We start from the raw sequence: 25,963 nt of genomic DNA on the forward strand, positions 1-25,963 counted from the left end.
TTTCAAAATAAGATCGACCAGACAAGGCAAGTCTTCATTGTTCAACCACCACAACCCCTTTGTATACCAGACCAATGCCCAAACCCCATAACCTCCCTATCCAACATCACTGAAGGGGGGCTTAATTGTCTCCTCTCCAAATCGCACCTCACCATCTGTGCGCTCGACCCCATCCCATCCCACCTCCTCCCCAACCTCACCAACCTCACCACCACACTTATCCCATCCCTAACCCACCTCTTCAACCTATCACTAACTTCTGGCACCTTCCCCTCTGCGTTCCAACATGCCACAATCACGCCTATCCTTAAAAAGCCAACCCTCGATCCAACTGCTATGTCCAGCTATCGCCCAATATCGCTGCTCCCATTCGCTTCCAAACTCCTGGAGCAGCACGTCCATGCTGAACTCTCCTCCCACTTCTCATCTAACTTGTTGTTCGACAATCTACAATCTGGTTTCCGCCCCCATCACTCAACTAAGACTGCCCTGACCAAAATCACTAACGACCTACTTACCGCCAAAGCTACTGGACAATACTCTGTACTCCTTCTAGACCTGTCCTCTGCTTTCGACACAGTTGACCACTGCCTCCTACTACAGATCCTCTCCTCCTTTGGCATCAAAGACCTCGCCCTATCCTGGATCACCTCGTACCTTTCCAATCGCACATTCAGCGTCTCCCACTCCCACACTACCTCCTCATCCCACCCTCTCTCTGTTGGAGTCCCCCAAGGCTCTGTTCTAGGACCCCTACTCAATCTATACACTTGGCTTGGGACAACTCATAAAGTCCCATGGATTCCAGTACCACCTCTATGCTGATGACACTCAGATCTACCTCTCTGGCTCAGATGTCACCGCTCTGCTGTCCAGAATCCCAGAGTGCCTATCAGCCATATCCTCCTTCTTCTCCTCTCGCTTCCTCAAACTCAATGTGGACAAATCTGAACTCATCATCTTTCCTCCATCCCACAAATCTTCCCTACCTGACCTATCTATCGCAATCAATGACATCACGCTTTCCCCCGTACCCGAAGTCCGCTGTCTCGGAGTAACCTTCGACTCTGCCCTGTCCTTCAAACCGCACATCCAAGCTCTTTCCACCTCCTGTCGCCTCCAGCTCAAAAATATCTCCAGAATCCGTCCTTTCCTCAACCCTCAATCTACTAAAATGCTTGTGCATGCCCTCATCATCTCCCGCCTTGACTACTGCAACATCCTTTTCTGTGGCCTCCCTGCTAACACCGTTGCCCCTCTCCAGTCCATCCTTAACTCTGCTGCCCGACTAATCCATCTCTCTCCTCGCTACTCCTCTGCTTCCCCCCTCTGCAAAGCTCTTCACTGGCTCCCATTCCCTCAGCGTATCCAGTTCAAATTACTAATACTGACCTACAAAGCCATCCGTAACCTGTCTCCTCCATATATCTCTGAACTAATCTCCCGATATCTTCCCTCACGTAATCTCCGGTCCTCCCAAGACCTCCTTCTCTTCTCCACACTTATTCGCTCCTCATCCAATCGCCTCCAAGATTTCTCCAGAATATCACCCATCCTCTGGAACTCTCTGCCCCAACACGTCCGACTATCAACCACAGTCGGATCCTTCAGACGGAACCTGAAAACTCATCTCTTCAGGAAAGCCTACAGCCTGCACTGACACCGCTGCCGCCTCATCACTATCGAAGCTACCGCCTCACCAACACCGGAGCTCCTGCAACCCCCAATCTACTGTCTCCTTCCCCATAATCCTGTAGAATGTAAGCCCGCATGGGCAGGGTCCTCGCCCCTCTGTATCAGTCCGTTATTGTTAGTTTGTTTACTGTAAGTGATATCTGTAACTTGTATGTAACCCCTTCTCATGTACAGCACCATGGAATCAATGGTGCTATATAAATAATAATAATAATAATAATAATAATAATGATGATAATAATAATGATGATAGTAATAAAATAATAATATCTGATGTCTGAAAATAATAATAATAAATATTATTTCATAATAATAATTATACCATTATTATTATTATTAGTATTATTAATAATAATAATAATAATAATAATAATAATAATAATAATAAATTATTTCTTTCAAAATAATAATACTAAACATTATAATAATAATAATTAATAATAATATAACAATAATTTTATTTTTATTATCCCCTAATTTATTTTTATTATTTATTTTTATAATGATAATAATGATGATAATCAAATAATAATAGCTGATATATTTGAAAATAATAATAATAAATATTATTTCATAATAATACCATTATTATTATTACTATTTTTTATTATTATTATTAACAATGATAAAAAAAATAATAATAATAAATGACTTCTTTCAAAATAATAATACTAAAAAATTCTTAATAAATTATAATAATAATAATGTAACAAACATTTTATTTTTATTATCCCTCCCCTAGGTGAATTTAAATGCTCAGATTCCTTGGTACGAGAAGTTGGCAGAATTTAAGATGCCCTGGAACTGGAATGAAGGTGCCCAGACATCAGCCATGACAAACCTTAATTTGAAAGTCACCAGTGGGCAAATGTTGGCAGTCATCGGAAACTCTGGTAGGGCATCTGATACTCATGAATACTCTAAAGCAGCATGGAGGGGAGATATCTGCTGAAAAGTAGCACAGGGATTAGTTTAAAGGGGGTTTATGGGGCTTTGACATATTGATGGAAACCAATTTTTAAAGTCCTGGGAAAAAAAGTTTAAAGGGGCGCTCCAATAAACAATGTTTATCAGCATTTATAGTCTGCAAACAAGGTTTCTGTAAACCTCACCCAGAAGTGGAATTCCAGCGAGATAAATAATACTATTTGACCAATCAGCATTTTGGTAGGAATGCACATGGTACCTTGGTATTATGGAAGTGATCAGTGATTTTAGGGGAGAATAGCTGAGTAATATAACGAGTAGTGAAACACGACAAACTTATATTTTTGTTGGATTCATACAGAATCATCATAATATCTGGATTTTCAGGGAATGCCCTCCACCCTATTGTCTGTCTTTGCAGGTTGTGGAAGGACAACGTTATTGGACATCATAACGTGTAAAGATGAAGGAGGGAAGATTAAATCGGGGCACGTCCTTATTAATGGGAAGCTGACCACCAAGCATCTGGTAAAGAAGAACGTAGCTCATGTCCGGCAGGATGATCAACTGTTACCGCACCTGACAGTTCGGGAAACGTTGTCATTTATCGCAAAACTCCGACTTCCGAGATCGTATTCAGAACAGCAGCGGCAAAAACGGGTGAAGGAAACATTTATACTGTTTAAGAAATGTAAAAAATGCAAATTGTCTCTTCAGACAGGAAGAGGACTAGAACTTTAGTGCCACCGTAGGAAGTAGCGATCCTAAAAGTCAATATCGACCATCTAACGAGTCACATGACAGGATAAAAGCCAAACCAGAATCTCAACCTCAATTTGCAGACACTGTGTATTGGGGTACTGCCCCTCATCAGTGCTAAGTGTGAGATCTGGTTTGGGTGGGTGAGACGCATCTGACCGGGATCCAAGGGGCAATGTTTCTTCTTGCGAAGAGTGCCATGTCAAGTCTGACATGCCAAGGTGAGGAGACTGTTAAGCCTTCCAATGCTCCTCTGGGAAATATGAAAATTGTCTCTTCAAGAGTTTTGTCTCATTAAGGAATTGCATATTTCCCAGAGGAGCATTGCAAGGCTTAACAGTCTCCTCATCTTGGCATGTCATTCTTCACAAGGAGAAATGTTGCCCTTGAGAAATGTTAAAGAGACAGACAGACAGGTACGTTGATAGACTGATATTAGAAACATACATAGATAGATAGACACAGTAGATAGACAAACATATAGACAGACAGACAGACACATAGATTTTGACTATTTTGCTCAGATTATTTTTATTGAGATTTTCATATTTTTTTTTAAAAAAAGGTTGAAGACGTCATAGCAGAACTTCGGTTACGACAATGTGCAAACACGAAAGTAGGAAATGCATACACACGGGGAGTATCTGGTGGAGAAAGGAGAAGAGTGAGCATTGCTGTACAACTTCTGTGGAACCCAGGTAAGATGCCTGATGGAATCCTCTATATGATAGAAGAATAGTACTGCGCGATAGACAGAGAAAGCGAGACAGATAGATACACATTTCGGACAGTTTGGCTTCTACATCATCTATGGTCCGTAGAATGAGTTAGCAGTGATCTTGTCTGACAGAAGGGTATTACAAGCTTTTTTCCTAAACCATATTTTAAGCAGATTTATGACCAGTTGAAAATTCAGCTTTGTTGCGGTATTACATCAGCTCATATTGTTCAGAAGAAGAGTTACAGACTGGTAACAGCCATCAGCTGAGCTCACTGATGGATCCACTGTTAACACATTCTGCAGTCTGCTATGCACAGTGATACATAGAGGAAGCAGGCAGTCTAAAATGTTTAACCAAATCTTATTGCAAATATGCATAATATAAAGTAACTATCTAGAATGCATCTACTACATCTATGCATCAGTCTACTCTTTTTTTGTGTAGGCATTCTGATACTTGATGAGCCCACCTCTGGGCTGGATAGCTTTACAGCACATAACCTTGTGATAACCTTGTCTCGTCTGGCTCGGGGAAATCGAATGGTTCTATTGTCCATCCACCAGCCGAGATCCGACATATTCCAGCTCTTCGATTTAGTTCTTCTGTTATCATCAGGAGCCACTATCTACTCTGGAACAGCAAAAGACATGGTTCAATACTTCTCCTCTATAGGGCATCCCTGCCCCCGATATAGTAACCCTGCAGATTTTTATGGTAAGTTATTTAAATTACGGTCTTAATTAAATATGTGAAAAATTGATATTTGCTCTAATCCAAACAGATAAACTTTCAATGTATTGAGCTAAACTAGAACAAACCGTATGTCTAATCATGGTCATTGCAATCCAGATTATCTATTCTGTATGAATAAACAGATATGGATCACAGGCCACGCCCCCATGACATCACTATACAAAGCACAATGCTCTGTGTGCTGCAGGCTGAGCCCCGCCTCCTGCATACAGGGCTGTGCTCAACTGATTGGCTGTGCTCCATTCAAAGCACAGACAGGAAATCTCTGTACTCTGTGCTTTGAATGGACTGTAGCAGGAAGTAAGAGCTGGAGGACACATGACCATGTGACAGCGCAGAAACAAAACAGAATTTTAACAGCAAGTAAATTGTGAAGTTTCTCAACTTTTCATAGGCTTTACAATGATTTAACAATCTGTGTGCCCAGAAAACCACCTTTTTTTTTGCTGAACATATGCCAATGAGGGGGTGAAGATAAACTTGTATTTTTTTATTTTTTTTTTAAAGCAATAACATGATTTTGTAATAATGTGTTGGAAGATGTGTATTCTATATAAAGTATATCTCTATGTGTACCTTCAACACATATTGGAAAGTAAAGATTTGGCATAAAGAAATTTTTTTTTAAAGAGGTTGTCCACTACTTGATGGCCTTTCCTTAGGATAGGTCATCAATGTCTGATCGGCGAGGGTCTGACACTTGACAACCCCCCTCGATTAGCTGTTATCAGTGTCGGAGGCCTCCAGCCAGAAGTACTTACTTGCAGAGCTGGCTGATCAGACATTGATGACCTATCCTAAGGATAGACCATCAATGCAAAAGTAGTGGACAACCTCTTTAAAGCTAATAATATTTATAAAAAAATTAACAGATGTTATTTCCTACATTTCACCTAGGCCAACCGCTACACTGATGCTGCCACCATGTGCCAGTCTTTGCACTGGTTGCCCATCCGCTACAGAATCCCATCTAAACTTATCACTCTAACACACAAAGTTCTCCACAGTTCTTCACCTCTCTACATCTCCTCCCTCATCTTCGTCTAGCACTATACCCATCCTCTCTGTTCCAATAATGACCTAAGACTAATATCCTCTATAATCTGAACTTCCCACTTCCATCTTCAGGACTTCTTTCCTGCTGCACCAATTTTCTGGAATGCGCTACCCCGGACAATCAGATGTATTCCCAGTAACTATAATTTCATGCATGCCCTAAAAATTCTGATCCTGGTTGTTGACTGGTTCAGGCAGCATTTTTTGAATGCTCTATTTATTATACTGATGGCTGGACCTTACACGACAAGCACTTAATTTTTACCTCTTGTGTTACACCTATTTTCTCATAAATTGTAATCTTGTGAGCCGGGCCCTCACTCCTCTTGGAATGTGTTCAACTCTCTATTGTTCTGTTATGTCTTTATTATTATGTGCTGAAGATTTTGAAAGAAGCCACCAATCAATCCATCTTCTCCATGACACCCATGCTGCTGTTACATTGTACTTTGTGCTCGATATCTAAATCATATGACAGGCCACTGCTCACCTCAAGATCAGATCACTTTTCTCCTGCTGCTTTTACTAATAATTTAATTGGCAACATGAATTAGATACAGCTCTGGCAAAAATTAAGAGACCACCACATCAAAACCCTGTCATGGCCAGCCCAATCTCCAGACCTGAACCCCATGGAAAACCTCTGGAATGTAATGAAGAGGATGATGGATAGTCACAAGCCATCAAACAGAGAAGAACTGCTTACATTTTTGTGCCAGAAGCCGTGTGAAAGACTAGTGGAAAGCATGCCAAGACGCATGAAAGCTGTGATTAAAAATCATGGTTATTCCGCAAAATATTGATTTCTGAACTCTTCCTGAGTTAACACTTTAGTATTGTTGTTTCTAAATGATTATGAACTTGTTTTCTTTGCGTTATTTGAGGTCTGAAAGCACTGGTTATTTTTTTAATTTGGACCATTTCTCCTTTTCAGAAAAAACAAACAAAATGTATTGCTTGGAAATTCGGAGACATGTTGTTAGAAGTTTATAGAATAAAAGAACAATTTACATTTTATTCAAAAATATACCTATAAAGAGAAAAATCAGACAAACTGAACATTTTGCAGTGGTCTCTTAAATTTTGCCAAAGCTGTTAACTCTCTGGATAAAGCTTTTTTTTCTCTTTCTTGTCAGTGGATCTCACCAGCATCAACTATCGAACCAAAGAGGAAGAAATGGAAACCTTGGAGAGGACAAAGTCGCTAGCAGAGATTTTCTGGGATAAAGTAAAAAACTCTGATGATTTCCTTTGGAAAGTTAATGACGGGAATAGGGAACTTCCAACCAGCGAGACAAGGTGTGTGTCTACAGGTTTACTAGATGACAGACCTTGTCAAAAAGTTTGTTTCTACACATTTGTTCTTTCACATTGCGTTTTTCCACCCGTTCGTTGGCTCTGTTGTGGATTACGTCCGAACGCCCCGCTAAACGGGATTTGGGCCATAGACTATAATGGGGCTGACAGAGTGAACATGCGCTCTGACGTGCACAATTTGTGAACGAAAAAAGCTGCAGGGGAAATAAGCGAAGCAAAATAGGGTCTTATCCGGTGCACATTCAATATATATATTTCAGATGGTGCTCACCTGGTGCTGCTTTCATCGCGGCATGAAATACAGAGACATTATCAGCGATATAATTGGAAATTTGTGGATATAATCCGCGCTGCTGAATAAATTAGGAATCCAGACGTTTAAAATATAGATGATGGTGGTTTATTCTCAACGCCTTTCAAAATCCATACAACTTCTTCCTCAGGAGACAACCACATGTATCATGTATTCTGTTGCATAAAGAATCCACCTTGGAGAAATAATATAATATATGTATCTACTATATAATTGTCTAAGGGGTACTTCCGTCTTTCTGTCTGTCCTTCTGTCTGTCTGTCTTTCTTTCTGTCTGTCACGGATATTCATTGGTCGCGGCCTCTGTCGGTCATGGAATCCAAGTCGCTGATTGGTCTTGCCAGCTGCCTGTCATGGCTGCCGCGACCAATCAGCGACGGCCACAGTCCGATTAGTCCCTCCGTACTCCCCTGCAGTCAGTGCCCGGCGCCCGCTCCATACTCCCCGCAGTCACCGCTCACACAGGGTTAATGCCAGCGGTAACGGACTGCGTTATGCCACGGGTAACTCACTCCGTTACCGTCACTATTAACCCTGTGAGACCAAGTTTTTACTATTGATGCTGCCTATGCAGCGTCAATAGTAAAAACCTCTAATGTTAAAAATAATTAAAAAAATAACAAATCATTATATACTCACCTTCCGCCGCCTTTCCCGCTCCTCATGATGCTCCGGTGACCGCTCCATGCAAGTGGCAGGTTCCAGTGGCAAGGATGGTATGCGAGAAGGACCTGCCATGACGTCACGGTCATGAGACCGCGACGTCATCACATCCTGGGACCGGAAGCTGCCGCCTGCACCGCACACAGGCGACAGAACTACAAGGGGCCCTCGGAAGGTGAGTATATGTTTATTTTTACTTTTTAACCTGTGAAATACGTGGCTGGGCAATATACTACATAGCTGGGCAATATACTATGTGACTGGCCAATATTCTACGTGGCTGGGCAATATACTACGTGGCTCTGTGCTGTATACTACGTCGCTGTGCAATATACTACATGGCTGGGCAATATACTACGTGACTGGCCAATATTCTACGTCGCTGTGCAATATACTATGTGGCTCTGTGCTGTATACTACATCACTGGGCAATATACTACGTCACTGGGCAATATACTACGTGGCTCTGTGCTGTATACTACGTAACTGGGCAATATACTACGTGGCTGGGTGATATACTATGTCACTGGGCAATATACTACATGGGCTGTGCAATATACTACGTCACTGGGCAATATACTACGTAACTGGGCAATATACTACGTGACTGGGCAATATACTATGTAACTGGGCAATATACTACGTGGCTGGGCAATATACTACGTGGCTGGGCAATATACTACGTGGCTGGGCAATATACTACGTGGCTGGGCAATATACTACGTGGCTGGGCAATATACTATGTGGCTGGGCAATATACTACGTGACTGGGCAATATACTATGTAACTGGGCAATATACTACGTGGCTGGGCAATATACTATGTGGCTGGGCAATATACTACGTGGCTGGGTAATATACTACGTAACTGGGCAATATACTATGTGGCTGGGCAATATACTATGTGGACATGCATATTCTAGAATACCCGATGCGTTAGAATCGGGCCACCATCTAGTATCTCATAATAAGGAATTCACTTCATATTGTTCAATCCTCCCTGTTTTTTTTTTCATATTGTCAGTGTTAATATGCCAGCTACTCCTCTGGAAAAGGCAATCAAGATAGATGCAAATGAAGTAGATGAGCTGCCTAAAGGTCTTCATCAATTTGCAGTATTATTAAAGTAAGTTCTGCTAATGATAAATCTTCCAATAAATCACAACTTCTCACCTAAAGGGGTATTCCCATCTCAGATCCTAGTAGTAGTATTTAGTAGTTGTAATAATAATAATATTAGCAAATACCTCGAGTTACAAATGTAGTATAGTTCTTCTGATTAGCTATATCGCTTACACCATGTGCAGGCATTGCAGTAGCTTAGGTATCCATGATCTTTGCTATTATCATTGTAGACATTTCACATATGAATACAGTGTAATAGGTTACTTTTCATCAACCCATAAAACACGGACCCCAAGGATAACTATTAGCCCTAAAGTAACCCCCAAACGTGGTTGTCTTCTAGAAGATATGGTGGCCACTGACATTCCTGATATTAATGCGTATAGCAATGTAATAAAATAGCTCCACCAGTCAGTATACTGGGTAATACTAAAAGTATTGGGGTTGTCTGTTTTCCTCAGCCGCCATGTATCTAACGACTTCCGGGATCTCACCACTTTACTAATCCATGGCATTGAAGCCGTATTAATGGCGCTGTTAATTGGATTCTTATATTATGGGCAAGGAAAAAACGGGCTCTCTATACAAGACACAATTGCCTTACTTTTCATGAAAGGGTCACTAACTCCTTTTGCCGTTGTCCTAGATGTGGTTGCCAAATGTAAGTACTTTACTTTTTTCTTTTTTTTTTGTTATCTCTATTTATATACTCATAGATCAAGATTTAAGTAGTTTTTTTAATTTCTTTTTATCATAATACTTTAAAATTATTTTTTAATTTGCTTTATTCCTTGATATCTACTACTTATCTGTTGGCTGCTGGTCCTGGCACTCCCACCGGTTACTCGGACCAAGGAGCAAAATCAACTAGATTATGCTTGTGCATGAGCAGAAAAGTGCAATAGCTCAAAAGTCCATGGGTCAGTATACGGCCCTGGCTGCACTTAGCACAGGGTTGTATACTTGATTTTTTCTTTTTTCTTGACAGCTTATCAAAAAAAAAAAAAAATCACGGACAATGAACTTTTTAATGGACACATTGGAATACCATAAATAAATGAACCACTAAAATTCTATCTGATGCACTGTATTTCTACAATCCATAATTCAGATATGTTATCTGCATTCACTGTAAACTGTAAAATGATTATAATTACCGTGATACAAATTTTTACAAGTTTTCCAGCATCAAAAAAATCATGAACACATCAATTTTTTTTGTTACTGATGTGGAAAAAAAAGTACCTTATTTTTATAGACTGTCCAGGAGCTTCAGATCGGCGGTCAACCCTGACTTGGGCAAAAGTTGATATTAATGTCCACTTATCAGTTGGAGGCTCCCAAAAGTACACATTACTCATGAAAGGTCAAAGAGTTAAACATTCTATGAAAGGCTGTAGATCCTCTAGAGCGTACAGGAACCAAATTTACTACAGAAAAGGTTCAGGGGCCGAATCATCAACACTGGCGTAGCTCAGACTCACGCTACGTTCTGCTGGAGTAGAGGGCGCCAAATTCATTAAGAGGTGCACTCCACTTAGTGAATTCAGCACATATTCTGAGTGGTGTACACCCCATCAGAAATGTTACCTCTGTCAGAGACTGGAGTAGCAGATGTACCATATAAACCCCCAACACTTTTGATGAACTGGGCAGGTGTCCCGCCCCAGTTCCTTCCCAAATCTGCCCATTTCATCAGTGCTGATTCAAACTGGCTTAAAAAGCCAAAGGTTGCAATTTTTTTTGCTTGCGTTACGCAAAATATTACAACTTTTCAAAGCTTTTACGAATTGGCCTTAGAAAAATGACAAAAACACACAAAATAAGTTGCTATACCAAAAAAGCTAAACCGGTATACCGTTACGAGCAAAAGGGTAACAATGTTTTGAACTTTTGACTTTCAGGCTCCATAGCTCACCATCCACTACTGTTTCGAGCATGAGACTACCATCATTTTATAGATAATCATCTTGACTATCTCATTGGTAAATTTGACTTGCAGCTATTTAGCATTTGATTAGGTATGCAGATTCTTGTCATATCACTGAATTGTTACTGTTTTGTTAATGGTGGTGGCAAAATCTTTTTCTTCCTGCATTCTACAAATTGTAACCTGTTCTCACATTTGCTAATAGCTCCATGTCTTAGTAGGTTGATTCCCATGTGAAAGGTCACTGGTTCAAATTGATGAGCAGCCATGAAGAAGATTTCCCAAGAAAAGAGAAACCGCATAAAAAATTGTCAAACTGCATCATATGAGCTCCACAACAGTTGGAAGAATATAAAATGAAGTTCATCCATTCAAAAGCCAAGAGGCTGACGTCCATGCAAAATATTGGAATTAAGAAGTCAGCTCATCACAAGGTCTATCAATACTGGCTCGTATGCTTCATAATAGTGAGATCATAGACATTCATGCAAGTACCATGAAGTGCATGTTACACAAGTCTGGAATGGTGGCTCAAAAAAAGATGTAGAAGCCTTGACTTAAGAAGCGTCGGCTTGAGTTTGCGAAAAAGTACGAAAAGTGAACAGTAGAAAATTGGAAATGGGTGATTTGGAGTAATGAAACGAAAGTCAATAAACTCGGCTTTGATCACTGCAGATGGGTCTGGAAGAAACAAGGGAAAAGGGGCTAATGATCGAGAAATTGAAGTAACTGTCAAGTTCGGTGGAGGAAGCCTGATGATATGGGGTTGTTTCACAGCCAAGAGCGTTGGATTCTTGATCAGGATCGATGGTGGTCTCAATGCTGAGCTATATGTGAGTATCCTACAATGCCAGTTACTTCGTACACTCGAGTACTGTGGGTAAGAAAAGGACAACATAGTGTTCCAGCAGGATGACAAACTGAAGCATACGTCAAGATTGGCGATTAACTGGTTCAGTGACAAAGAAGTAGAGGTGTTGAATGGCCCCCTACAGTCCTCAGACCTCAACCCAATCCAACACTTGTGGGTAGAGTTCAAGAAAAACTGTATGCATACCCGAGTGAGTCGACCAGTATGCACAAACTTTGGGAACATGTAGAAGAGACCTGGGATCTAATTTCGGTTGAGCCATGTTTAAATCTGATCGAGAGTATCCCCAAAATGATTGAAAGCCAAAGGCGGATTTACAAAATACTAGTGGAGCGCCCCCACACCGCCGCAGGGCCGAGGGGTACCCGGAGCCGGGCCTCTGGGTCTCAGTCCTGGGGTTGTCACGGTGGCTAGACCCGGTCCGTGGCCCTGTCTGTCAGTGGGGGACGTCCGGTGCAATAAGTGGTGGTGTAGCGGTGCAGTTGTGGGGTGCAGGTCGCGGTAAATAACGAGGACACCAGGTTGCAGTCTCTTTACCTCTTTACTGAAGATCTCTGGGTCCTCAGTCCGGAATACGGTTCACCAGGCTGCGCAAGTCCGGACGGTCCAATGGCACCTCCAGAGTTCTCTTCACAGGTGGAAATCTGCGCCTTCCCCCTAGCGCTAGGTGTTGTGGTCCTTCCCTGCTGTGCTTACGGAAAGTACCCCACAACTGTTGTGTCTGTTTCTTAAGTTCCCTCACAACTCGATTAGATGATGTTCTGCTAATCCTCCGTCCCTCCCTGATGTTCTGGTTGGGACGGCACCCGTTTGACGGGTAGGCTCGGAGCTCTTCCGGGACCCTAGAGTCGCCCCTCTCCACAAGTTGCCCCCCAAGACTGCATAGGTGATTTGAGTTAGACAGCCCGCCTTAGACTGACTGTCCTGCCGCTGTTTAGAGTATCGCTTGAAGCTGGATATTATAATACTCCCTCGGCGTTCCGGCCACCGGTTATGCGCCTCAGTAGGATGTTGCTTTGGTCTTACAGCACGACTCCTACTGGTATTCTCCTATTGCTATGATCTCGTTTCTCACTCAGCACAATCTATCTCGCTTCTGATCCTTTCTTGGGCACCGCCGCTATCCTGAGCAGGCACGGTCCCGTTACGTTCGTTCAAGTTGCCAAGCCTCTGTCAGGATCCCACCCCTGACAGAGACCCTACTGTATCTTCCCCCACAACACCCTCTGCCACAAGGTGTTGCCTGGTTCCAACCCAGTCAGCTTCTGACTAACTTCCTGCCTGACCCCCAGTTTACCCACTATGGTGGGGAGTGGCCTAGTGAATAGAACCCTTAGCTCCCCCCGGAGGCCCGGCTGTGAAATGTATTGGTGTCTGTGATACCTGATCAGATGAACTCCTTCAGTGCCATCAGACGTACCATAGCTCCCCATAGTGGCGGAGCCACAGTACTGCAACGACCAGGACTCTGGGGCGCTGCACTCCCCCCTGGTTAAACACAGTACTCCGGGACTGGGAAGAAAACAACAATACAAGTTAGCAAAAAGACATACAGTTTTGTTGAGTGCAATAACAGTAAGTATACTTGAACAGGCTTCCCTTTATGGGAGGTAAGGACACTTGAACGTTACAAACATGGTTAAATATCATAGCAACATGCTATAAACAACTCTTCTTACCCAACCGGGTATTCTACTTAGTGCAACATTGTTGAACAATAATTTAACTTTGCCTTTAAGGATGCACACTCTAAATCTCTAAAAGACCTTCTTATACACATTATAAGGCAATTTAACTTTTACATTCTCCTTCTTTAGATCTGCAGGACCGCCTGTCCTATCGGCACCAGACCTACTGCCTCTCCTTTCTTACAGGACCGCTCCTTTCAGCCCGAGCCTTCTGTCTTTCAACTACTATACACAGTATAGAACATAACATTACTTTCAATTTAAGAGCACTGAGCCATCTCTATATGGCTCCTATGAGGACTCAGGGTTTACCTTCTATCCTCATTATCTATCAACATTATTAAACATTTCCTATAGAACATCAACCTTCTCATTATTTTTCTCACTAACATGCACGCTGGACACTTCGTCTATCCCTACGGGTCCACTGCGTCCTTCTTCTAGCTTTCACTTTCAGGGAACATCATCAGCATTTCTTTACAATTAACTAGTTCAATACATGTAACTTTTACATGTAAACATTATCATTTTCTTTCAAGGCATCGTTATCACTTTACTGTTTTAAGGCAGTATTACTCATAAGTACACAGATGGACATCCCCTTTAAGAGGGGACCAAGTCTTTATGAGGTAGCATATCTTCTCAGGCTACCAGTCCATACTCATCAAAGGTTCCAGTGTGGTATCTTCACAAAGAGTCCTTTTTGAAGTAAAAACCAGTAGGGGGCGCCTTTAAGAAGGTGCAACTATTTACAATAAGTTTGTATCATGCACTGTTCATGATTGCGGCAGTTCTTGATAACAGGAAACAAAAAGTAGAAAAACAAACCAAACAATAGGGATCCCGGGTCAACAAAGGGATCCTTTTAAGAGTTAACCCTAGACGGGTTCAGCAGCAAATCAGGAAACAAACAGTTAACTATTTACAGTTTCAGGTTTCCGAGGCTTAGTTGAACTGCTTCCAGGGCTGCACCTGGCACTTAACCCCTCTTGGCCCGGGAAGGGTGAAGTCCAGGGTTGCACCTAGTGCTGGACACACGCCGTTAATCCGTCTCTCATGTACAGTTAAATCATGCGCAGCGATGGAGGTCTGCGCAGCTTGAGTATGGGCATTTGCTGCAGCAGAGGTATCGGCTGCTGCAAGATCAGTCACTGGAACGGAGTCAGCAGCTGTGGCACTAGCAGTCACTGGAGGGGTGTCGGTCGTCGGGGCAGGGTCGTCTTTCATACCTGCTTCAGATGCGGTCCCTCCGATGCCGGTCTGCTCCGTCTCCGCTGAGGTCTGGAACGCTGGTTGCGGGGCCTTGTGCTGCGGCGTTGTCATCTCTGCATGCAGCATACCGCTTTCCGGCAGGGCCTTGCCTTCCAGCTTCGGACCAAGCGAGGCTGCCGACAGGCGTCTGGTGAGGCTCCCGATGATGGTCTTCTTCCACCCGGCCTCAATGCTCAGCTGCGTCTGCAGGAGTTGGTGGGTCAGCTCGTCCGCTCCGATCTGCAGGAGGTCAGCGTCAGCTGCGGAGGTCTGGCTGCGGTGCCTCTCCGGGTAGCTGGGGGAGTCCTCGGCTCCGACCCCACGCTCCGGCTCCAGGCGGCTGGCCATGGCGTCCTCTATGTCGTTGACTTCTTCTTCCTGGTCCTTTTCCCGCTCTCTCCTTCGTGGGCGGTTTCGCTTTTGTTGTCTCCGCCCCCCATTGAGGATCAGGAGGCGGATCTCGGCTGCTGACGGACACGTCCTCACAGCACAGTAATACTTAGACTGGGCGGCCATTGTCTTTCGCGCTCTTCAGCTTGTTCACGCCCACTTCCACGCCCTTCTTCTTCTCCTGCGCTCCTTTTAGCGCTGTAATGGCGGCGGTTTTGGCGGGAACTTCTGGCGGCAAGTGGCAACACACAGTCTTTGTAATAAAGCACAGTCCAAGCACGATAACTCACAGTTCCAAGGCACACATGACCTGATTCTTCAGGCTTAAGTAGATCCTGTTCGTGACGCCAAGTTGGAGCGCCCCCACACCGCCGCAGGGCCGAGGGGTACCCGGAGCCGGGCCTCTGGGTCTCAGTCCTGGGGTTGTCATGGTGGCTAGACCCGGTCCGTGGCCCTGTCTGTCAGTGGGGGACGTCCGGTGCAATAAGTGGTGGTGTAGCGGTGCAGTTGTGGGGTGCAGGTCGCGGTAAATAACGAGGACACCAGGTTGCAGTCTCTTTACCTCTTTACTGAAGATCTCTGGGTCCTCAGTCCGGAATACGGTTCACCAGGCTGCGCAAGTCCGGACGGTCCAATGGCACCTCCAGAGTTCTCTTCACAGGTGGAAATCTGCGCCTTCCCCCTAGCGCTAGGTGTTGTGGTCCTTCCCTGCTGTGCTTACGGAAAGTACCCCACAACTGTTGTGTCTGTTTCTTAAGTTCCCTCACAACTCGATTAGATGATGTTCTGCTAATCCTCCGTCCCTCCCTGATGTTCTGGTTGGGACGGCACCCGTTTGACGGGTAGGCTCGGAGCTCTTCCGGGACCCTAGAGTCGCCCCTCTCCACAAGTTGCCCCCCAAGACTGCATAGGTGATTTGAGTTAGACAGCCCGCCTTAGACTGACTGTCCTGCCGCTGTTTAGAGTATCGCTTGAAGCTGGATATTATAATACTCCCTCGGCGTTCCGGCCACCGGCTATGCGCCTCAGTAGGATGTTGCTTTGGTCTTACAGCACGACTTCTACTGGTATTCTCCTATTGCTATGATCTCGTTTCTCACTCAGCACAATCTATCTCGCTTCTGATCCTTTCTTGGGCACCGCCGCTATCCTGAGCAGGCACGGTCCCGTTACGTTCGTTCAAGTTGCCAAGCCTCTGTCAGGATCCCACCCCTGACAGAGACCCTACTGTATCGTCCCCCACAAAACCCTCTGCCACAAGGTGTTGCCTGGTTCCAACCCAGTCAGCTTCTGACTAACTTCCTGCCTGACCCCCAGTTTACCCACTATGGTGGGGAGTGGCCTAGTGAATAGAACCCTTAGCTCCCCCCGGAGGCCCGGCTGTGAAATGTATTGGTGTCTGTGATACCTGATCAGATGAACTCCTTCAGTGCCATCAGACGTACCATAGCTCCCCATAGTGGCGGAGCCACAGTACTGCAACGACCAGGACTCTGGGGCGCTGCACTAGCAAAGCAATAAAAATTAAAATTTAGATCTTTAGGAGCAAAACAGTAACAATGCAGTGACAAGACAAGAATCTGCATAAGTAATCACATGCTAAATATTTGCAAGTCAAATTTATGTATCAGATAGCCAGATGATTATCTATAAAATGATGGTAGTGTCACAATTATAATTATTAAGGTCTGTCTTAAAGGTACCTTCACACTAAGCGACTTTGCAGCGAGAATGACGACGATCCGTGATGTTGCAGCGTCCTGGATAGCGATCTCGTTGTGTTTGACACGAAGCAGCGATCTGGATCCTGCTGTGATATCGCTGGTCGGAGCTAGAAGTCCAGAACTTTATTTTGTCGCTGATCACCCGCTGTCCATCGCTGGATCGGCGTGTGTGACACCGATCCAGCGATGTGTTCACTTGTAACCAGGGTAAATATCGGGTTACTAAGCGCAGGGCCGCGCTTAGTAACCCGATATTTACCCTGGTTACCATTGTAAAAGTAAAAAAAAAAACACTAAAAAAAAAAACACTACATACTCACATTCTGATGTCTGTCACGTCCCCCGGCGTCCACAGGGTTACGCGCTGCTGCTCAGAGCTTCCTGCACTGACTGTGTCAGCGCCGGCCGTAAAGCAGAGCACAGCGGTGACGTCACAATGGTAACCAGGGTAAATATCGGGTTACTAAGCGCGGCCCTGCACTTAGTAACCCGATGTTTACCCTGGTTACCCGGGCGCTGCAGGGGGACTTCGGCATCATTGAAGACAGTTTCAACGATGCCGAAGCTGTTCCCCTGATCGTTGGTCGCTGGAGAGAGCTGTCTGTGTGACAGCTCCCCAGCGACCACACAACGACTTACCAACGATCACGGCCTGGTCTTATAGCTGGTTGTGATTGTTGGTAAGTCGTTTAGTGTAACGGTACCTTAACTCTTTGAGGGTGGAGAAACAGTGTAAATGCCCACATAGCTCTTACCCACAGCTATGGGAATAAATCTTTATTCTCCAAAGCGTACTCACCACTAATTAAGCAAATGTGCAGTTTCTGAATTGATAGTGAGGTGGTAAAGGGAAAATTAAAGAATATTAAATAGTTCATAGTCCTTTAATTTACTTGAAAAACAAATGTTCATCTGGTTATTCTTTGAAGCTGCATAAACGAGTCCTAGGTGACACCGATACCTCTCTTTCGTCTGCCCCCTGAGCTCTGGTTCCTGCTACTCCCATGGTCAAATCTGTATTCAATATTCAAAATAAGTTTAAAAGGTTCAACACATGATGCGGATGCCTAATGTGTAGAAACATGTTACCTTTCCACCACAAAGCAGTACGTGCAGTATATCCTACTGGCAGAATTAGGACATGTTTTATAGTCACCAGGAACGTACGGTACCAGTGTCATGTTAGGCTAGGTTCACATTGCGTTAATGTGTGCACGCTAACGGACAGCGTTGCACGGCGAAAATGTCGCAATTAACGCCGTGCAACGGGTCCGTTAGCGTGCCCATTGACAGCAATGTAAATTTCTCCTGCAGCGCATCACTAGCGCGTGCCTTTTTCGGCTCACGCTAGTGATGTGCCGTTCTTCTGTGACGCGCCTCGGACGCTGCTTGCAGCGTCCGCGGCGCGCCCGAGGTCCGTTCCCCGCTCTCGCAGATCGAGAGTGGGGACGTTAACGTGACCCCAAACACGGCCCCTAAATAAACATTGCGTTAGCGCAATCCGCTAGCGCTAGCGCTAAACGGATTGCCCTATAACGCAATGTGAACCTAGCCTTATAGAGCAGGAAAAGTTGAAGGGATTGATTTATTGCTTGTGTAGAACTTGTTTATTATAGTTTGAAATCCCTGCTCATTCTAGGCTTAGGAGTCCAGTGGTCGGAGTCACGTCACAGGCTAGACCCCCAAATCCAGAATGGGAGGAGATTAAAATGAATAAAATACAACACAGGCTTTGAGATTGGATAATGAAATTAAAATGGTCTTACACATTATAGATAAAAAAACAAAAACATTCGAAATATTTGCTAATTAAAAATACATTTTGCTTCAATGTAAATTATTTTCTTTCAGGTCATTCAGAGAGAGCGATGCTTTTCCATGAATTGGAAGATGGATTGTATTCTGTTACCCCATATTTTTTTGCCAAGGTAATTTTATCATTAAAGTATATAAGAGATATCTTCCCTATTAGCCTGATCTTCACATAGTACCATATTTTTCCGACTATAAGACGCATCGGACCATAAGAGGAACCTAGGTTTTAGAGGAGGACATTAGAGAAAAAACTGAAGAAAAATTTGGTCAATTCTCTCCCAATATCCCCTATCCTGGTATATATGGCCCCCTCATCCCCATCCTTGTATGCATGGAAACCTCATCCCTATCATGGAATGCATAGCCCCCAGCCCTCTCTTGGTATGCATGGCCCCCTCATCCCTATCCTGATATGCATGGCCCCCTCATCCCTATCCTGGTTTGCATGGCCTCCTCAACCCTATCTTGGTATGCATGGCCTCCTCATCTCTATCCTGGTATGCATGGCCTCCTCATCTCTATCTTGTTATGCATAGCCTCCTCAACCCCATTCTGCTATGCATGGCCCATTATCCCTAGTCTGGTAGGCATGCCCCCTTATCCCTATCCTGGTAGGCATTGTCCCTCTCATCCCTATCCTGGTATGCATGACCTTCCTCAACCCTATCCTGGTATACATGTTCTCCTCATCCCTATTCTGGCATGCATGGCCCTCTCATGCCTAGCCTAGTAGGCATGGCCCCCTTATCCCTAGCCTGATATGCAGGATCCCCATGTCCATCCTGGTATGCATGGCCCCATCCTTATCCTGGTATGATTGGCCCTCATCCCCATCCTGGTATGTATGGTCAAAACAGGAAAACATAAAGAAAGCATAAGCCATTATACTTAACTTCTTGCGCTCCCTCGCAGCGTCTTGTTACAATGCCAGCAGCTGATTTATGCTTGTAAACAGCACATGGCAGTAATGTCATGCGCTGCTTACAAGCAGTGGACAGCTGCCGGTATACTCACTGCTCTCTATGCCAGGACTATGTGCGTCGAGAGCAATGAAAATTCATTGCGCTTTAATAGGGGACATGCTGTTAGTTCCAGCCGCTGGCTTCCTGCAGCTGCCGGGCTTTCGCGTGTCCCCACTACTAAAGGGAATGAACATTCTCTGCATTCCACACCTATGAGAGTGGCGAGAAACTTCTGTGGCAAGAAGAAGCAATGTGAAATGTCCACATGCTACTGAACGCTTGTTATTAGTTTCATAGGGGGCCAAATAAATGTTTTTTAATTTTGATATAGGTCCATTAGTGTTACCCTATCCTGGGAATAATCTTCGATTTGCAGATCTATTCATGTGCCCAATGTCAGCAGACGTGGGTGCAGCCATTGTTAATGGTAGAAGCATCAATTCTAAATACATACTTTATCTAGTGATCTACTTTGTCTACTTTGTCTTAGTATCTGAAGACCTATTCTGGGGCTTCTGGTCTTGGCCAGTGTTCGTACCCATCACATTTTCACGATGTGAAAATTAATGTGGATTTCCTATTTTGAATCCAATTGAAATCAAATTATAAGAAAGGATATGGCTATATTTAATTTGATTTTATTTTTTCTTTTATCAGGTCATCGGAGAGCTCCCAGAACACATCGCTTTTGTAGTTTTCTATAGCGTTCCTATATATTGGCTGGCAAATCTAAACCCCGGGGTGGATAGTTTCTTCTTAAACTTCTTGTTGATGTGGCTTGTGGTTTATTGTAGTCGTTGCATGGCTTTGTGGATGTCGGCACTGCTACCTACATTACAGATCTCTTCTTTCATGAGTAACGCCATCTATACAGCTTCCTATCTGACCGGGGGATTCATTATCAGGCTGGATAATCTTTGGGAAGGTAGGTTTATAAATGAGAAGAAATGTACAGAACTCATTATTTTAGTATTACAATTGAATATAACACGACACAATGTGTTGAGACATTCATAATATTCTAGTTTCAGCAAATAAAGATTATGACAGATCTTAAGATCTTTGCTTGTAGTTATTGAATGGGTTATTGAATCCCATCAATCAGTTGATTAGTGAGCGCTATACCCCTTTAATAGCTACGGTTCTGTAGATTTGCAGTAGCTGGGCTTCAGATGGTAGATCTTTGTGGCTAAGTCCCATTCTAGTGAAGAGACTCGGCTTCAATTCGAAACACTCCCACCACCTAAAGTATGAAGCCTTTCTTGGTAGAAATGATCGGGATAGAGTGGCTTTTCAGGCAGCTGATTGGTGGAGTTGCCAAGCGTTAGACCCCCCACTGCTCCGATAGTGATGGCTTAAGAAATGGCCATCAATATTGTAGTCCTAGAAAACACCATCAACATAGGACTCAGATCCCCATTTATCAAGACTGGCATTCTTGATGAAAGATCTGCTGGAGTAAGATGCGCTAAGTTCATCAGTGAATTGAGCTGCCGAGCGCCAAAACCTGAAATGTACTCCATTCAGGGACTAAATTATATTTCTATATTAATTTATGACATTTTTGTTGCATATATTTTAATGAAGTTGTCACTTGTGCTTGGTCTCAACTACTGTCACTTTTCAAAAAGTTGGTGGAGTTGGTAGGAGGCGGTGAAAAACGGCAACATTTGCAAAAATGTTTGCCCAACTTCAACTTGTGAAAACATTTTGCAACCTTTCAAACATTGTTAATCCCGAATTCTGTCAAAAACGGTTTGATAAATTGGGAACTAAAGCTCTTCGGCAAAATGGATGCGCCCGCGAATTATGGTTAAATTGTGGAATTACTGTGAATCATTTCCAAAATTGTTTATTTCAGTGGGGTGAAGGGACTACCGACAGGCGCAGGCACCTTTGCCAGTGTGTTAACTTACACAGGAACAAAGGATCAGATCATTTAAAATCCAAATGTCCATCTCTTTCCTCAATGGGGAAGGAAGGAAGAATGGAATCAAAGAACTATGTTGGCACTATTGACTTTAACGTGATGTGCACTTATGCCAACATTTGACCACAGAGGAGTAATGACATCTATATAAAAAAATGAAATACAAACATTGAATTATTTCAGATCATTGCAAATACTAAGAGAACATAAATATTTAAAACTTATATACCTGTGCTATTTTTTTGACAGTGCCATTTTGGATCTCCTTCGTCTCTTTTCTCCGTTGGGGTTTTGCAGGACTCATGCAAGTTCAGTTTACAGATGTGACATATCAAATCGAAGTCCGAAACTTTACAATCAATATTCCCGGAGAATTGGTAAGACTTCAGCGTAGTCACAGGTTTAATAAATTTATAGTTGACCCATTGGTTGTAACATAAACTGTGCCCAAGTTGGCGGCATGAACACCTGAGCTCAGTTATTGTCTGCAGCGCTGACAATAACAGACACCATGAGCAGCGGTGGAGGCTCATGCTGGAGCTGGGGAGGGTGTGTAAAGAAAAGGGTTTTTTTTTCTTAAAAAACTGAAGCCGAGGGTCAGGAATTTTGCAAAATTGGAAAATTGAGAATGCATACAGCAAAGTGCTGATGTCAGAAGGATCCTCGGCTATGGTGTCTATAGAACAGTTTATAGAATCATCTCCTGTACACCTCTCAGAACCTCCAGAAGATCTGGGAGAAGTATTTTGAGAAGCGAACAATCTATAAGAAGTGCCTCTGAAACTGATCTAAAAAAAAAAAAGACAGAGGTGTAGAGTGAGGTATGCAAGGGGACGAGGCCAAAATCTCCTTGTGATTTCAGGAATGAGTGCGAAACGTAACTGGACATGGAAGACTGTTCTTCTTAGACAAGATCCTCTTTCATTGTTTCCCAACCGTTTGAGACAAAAATCTCAGATCATAGTGAAGAACACTTTTTTTTTAATCCAGAAAAAGGGTTTAAGTGTTGGAATTTGTGTTTGTATCCACCTCTATTACATACAGAACTTAAAATCTTATCTGCAAGCCTCATTTTATAGAGCAGGAGGAGCTGGGCAAATTAATATATATACACATACAGTTATGGCAGAAAGTGCTGGCACCCTTGAAACTTGCTCAGAAAATAAAGTATTTCTCCCAGAAAATTATTGCAAATAAAAATGTGTTTAACAAAACATGTGTATTTCCTTTGTGTGTACTGGAAGAACATAAAAAAAAAAGAGAAAAAATGCAAATTGCACATCATTTCACACAAAACAGCAAAAATAGGCAGGACAAAATTGTTAGCACCACCAACTTAATGTTTAGTTGCACGATCTTTGGAATAAATAACTGCAATCACTTCCTATAACCATTAATAATCTTTTTACACCTCCCAACTGGAATTTTTTACCAAAGTGCTCCAGGTCTCTTATATTTGAAGGGTACCTTCGTCCAAGAGCAATATTAATATGTCTCAAGAGGTGTTCAAGAGGATTTAGATCCGGACTCATTGCTGCCACTTCAGAACTCTCCAGTGCTTTGTTTCATTCCATTTCTGGGTGCTTTTTGAAGTATGTTTAGGGGTTTAGGGTCATTGTCCTGCTGGACCTAGGACGCAAACCCAGCTTTCTGACACTGGTTACTATATTGCGACCCAAAATCCTTTGGCAATCTTCAGATTTCATGATGCCATGCACACGGTCAAGGCATCCAGTGCCAGGGACAACAAAACAACCCGAAACATCTTTGAACCACCACCATATTTGACTGTAGGTAGTGTGTTATTTTATTTGTAAGCCTCATTCCATTTTCAGTAAACAGTAGAATAATCTGCTTTACCAAAAAGCTCTATCTTGGTCTTATCTCTCCACGAGACGCTTTATCAGAAGGATTTTGTCTTCCTCACATACAATTTAGCCAACTGCAGTCTTGCTTTTTTTAGGTCTGTGTCAGCAGTGGGGTCCTCCTGAGTCTCCTGCCACAGCATTTCCTTTCATTCAAGTATCAAAGGATAGTTTGTGCTGACACTGATGCACCCCAAGTCTGCAGGACAGCTTGAATTTCTTTGAAACTTGAATAGAGCTGCTTATCCACCATGCAGACTACCCTGCGTTGCAACTTTTAATCAATTTTTCTATGCTATCCACATCCAGGGAGATGTAGATGCCATGGGTTGTAAACTTATTGATTATGTTGTGCACCGTGAACAAAGGAACATCAAGATCTCCGGATTTGCAACCTTAAGATTGTTCATAGTTTAAACAATTTTGGTTCTCAAGTCCTCAGACAGTACTCTTCTCTTTTTCTGTTCTCTATGCTTAGTGTTGCACACACAGAAGCACAATGCAAAGATTGAGTCAATTTCTCCCCTTTTTATCTGGTTTCTGGTGTGATTTTCATGTTGCTCACATCTGTTACTTGCCACAGGTGAGTTTGAACATGCATCACATGCTTGAAACAAAGTTGTTTACCCACAATTTTGGAAAGGTGCCAACAATTTTGTTTTGCCCATTTTTGAAGTTTTGTGTGAAATTGTGTCCAGTTTGCCTTTTTTTCTCTGTTTTTTTTTGTGTTGTTCCAACACACACAAAGGAAATAAACATGTGTATAACAAAACATGTATAATTGTAATAATTTTCTTGGAAAAATACTTCATTTTCTGCAACAATTTCAAAGGTGCCAACACATTCAGCCATGACTGTACTTATAGAAGAAAGAATAACATTGTGGAACTCACCTCTGCATAAGAGCTCCGAAGACTTTATTCCAAAAAAGTAAAATTACAGCGTGGTAGTATGTGGCATACTTCAATGTACAACCAACAGCTGTTTCGCACCAAGTGAATGCATCTTCCTGGTCCCAATTACTCTGTAATTTTCCTTTTTCGTAGTAAAGTTATCTGAGCTTTTATGCACAGGTGAGTGCCACAATTTAATTCTTTCTACAATTCATTTGAACTTTCTACAGTTATTTGTTATGCACCATAATAGTATACAGTATGTTGATCATGTTTATGCCGAGAGTGTGTATGTATATATATATATATATATATATATATATATATATATATATATATATATATATATATATATATATATATATATATATATACACACATATGTACACATACACTGACGAGCAAAAGGGTAACAATGTATTTTGAACTTTTGACTTTGAGGCTCCATATCTTATTATCCACTACTGCTTTGAACGTGAGACTACGATCATTTTATAGACAATTATATTGGCTATCTCATACATAAATTTGATTTGTGACTATTTAGCATATGATCAGTTCTGCAGATTCTTGTCATGTCACTGTATTATTATTGTTTTGCTCCTAAAAATTTTGATCCTAATACTTTTTTACTCTTTTGCTTGTCAGTATACATACATACAGTATATATATATATATATATATATATATATATATATATATATATATATATATATATATATATATATATATATATATATATATATATATATATATATATATATATATATTCTGCACATGTTGGCCCATTTGAGCCCTCTACAAATGAGTAATTAGTTGGTTTTTTACAACATTCCGATGTAATCAGTAATGACCATTCCTATCTTATCACTTGCACAGATTATCCAAAGCTTGGACTCGGACAAGTATCCACTGTACGCCTCGTTTCTTGTACTCATCGGCATCGTTGCTGGTTTTCTTGTATTATATTACATATCACTCCGGTTTGTTAAACAAAAATCAAGTCAAGATTGGTAATGAGAGGACCACACCTGAGGGCACAAGGGCATTGTTTTATGATGATACTGTGATGAGTTATGGATTGGTGACGACTCTCATTAACCTCTCTGTCATTCACTATAATAACTTTTTTAAAATTTGGAAATCAGGGACTTTTTTTGGTATTTCTAAAGATGCAAAAAAGTTCAACGAATGCAAAAACTGGAAAACAAAACAGTCCTTATATTGTTATGATTTTAGGCGATGAGGACAGATAAATAGATAATTGATTCGAGCCACTGCCTGATTGAACTACGGTATATAAGGTTGGGATGCA

At 42.5% G+C, this 25,963-nt stretch overlaps 1 protein-coding gene across 1 annotated transcript in view; it reads left to right on the forward strand.

The window, feature by feature from the left end:
* Positions 1–25,796, forward strand: part of ABCG8 (ATP binding cassette subfamily G member 8) — a 29,904-nt gene extending 4,108 nt beyond the window's left edge. The window contains exons 3-13 of the mRNA XM_077282386.1: positions 2,438–2,588; positions 3,044–3,282; positions 3,947–4,079; positions 4,548–4,817; positions 7,049–7,211; positions 9,229–9,330; positions 9,791–9,990; positions 19,035–19,111; positions 20,618–20,885; positions 22,140–22,267; positions 25,528–25,796. Coding sequence (XP_077138501.1) covers positions 2,438–2,588; positions 3,044–3,282; positions 3,947–4,079; positions 4,548–4,817; positions 7,049–7,211; positions 9,229–9,330; positions 9,791–9,990; positions 19,035–19,111; positions 20,618–20,885; positions 22,140–22,267; positions 25,528–25,665 — 1,869 coding nt within the window. The 3' untranslated portion in view covers positions 25,666–25,796. The remainder of the gene's footprint in view (positions 1–2,437; positions 2,589–3,043; positions 3,283–3,946; positions 4,080–4,547; positions 4,818–7,048; positions 7,212–9,228; positions 9,331–9,790; positions 9,991–19,034; positions 19,112–20,617; positions 20,886–22,139; positions 22,268–25,527) is intronic.
* Positions 25,797–25,963: the final 167 nt, after the last annotated feature.

This window comes from Ranitomeya variabilis, chromosome 2 (genome assembly GCF_051348905.1).
Source record: "Ranitomeya variabilis isolate aRanVar5 chromosome 2, aRanVar5.hap1, whole genome shotgun sequence".
Classification (NCBI taxonomy): domain Eukaryota; kingdom Metazoa; phylum Chordata; class Amphibia; order Anura; family Dendrobatidae; genus Ranitomeya; species Ranitomeya variabilis.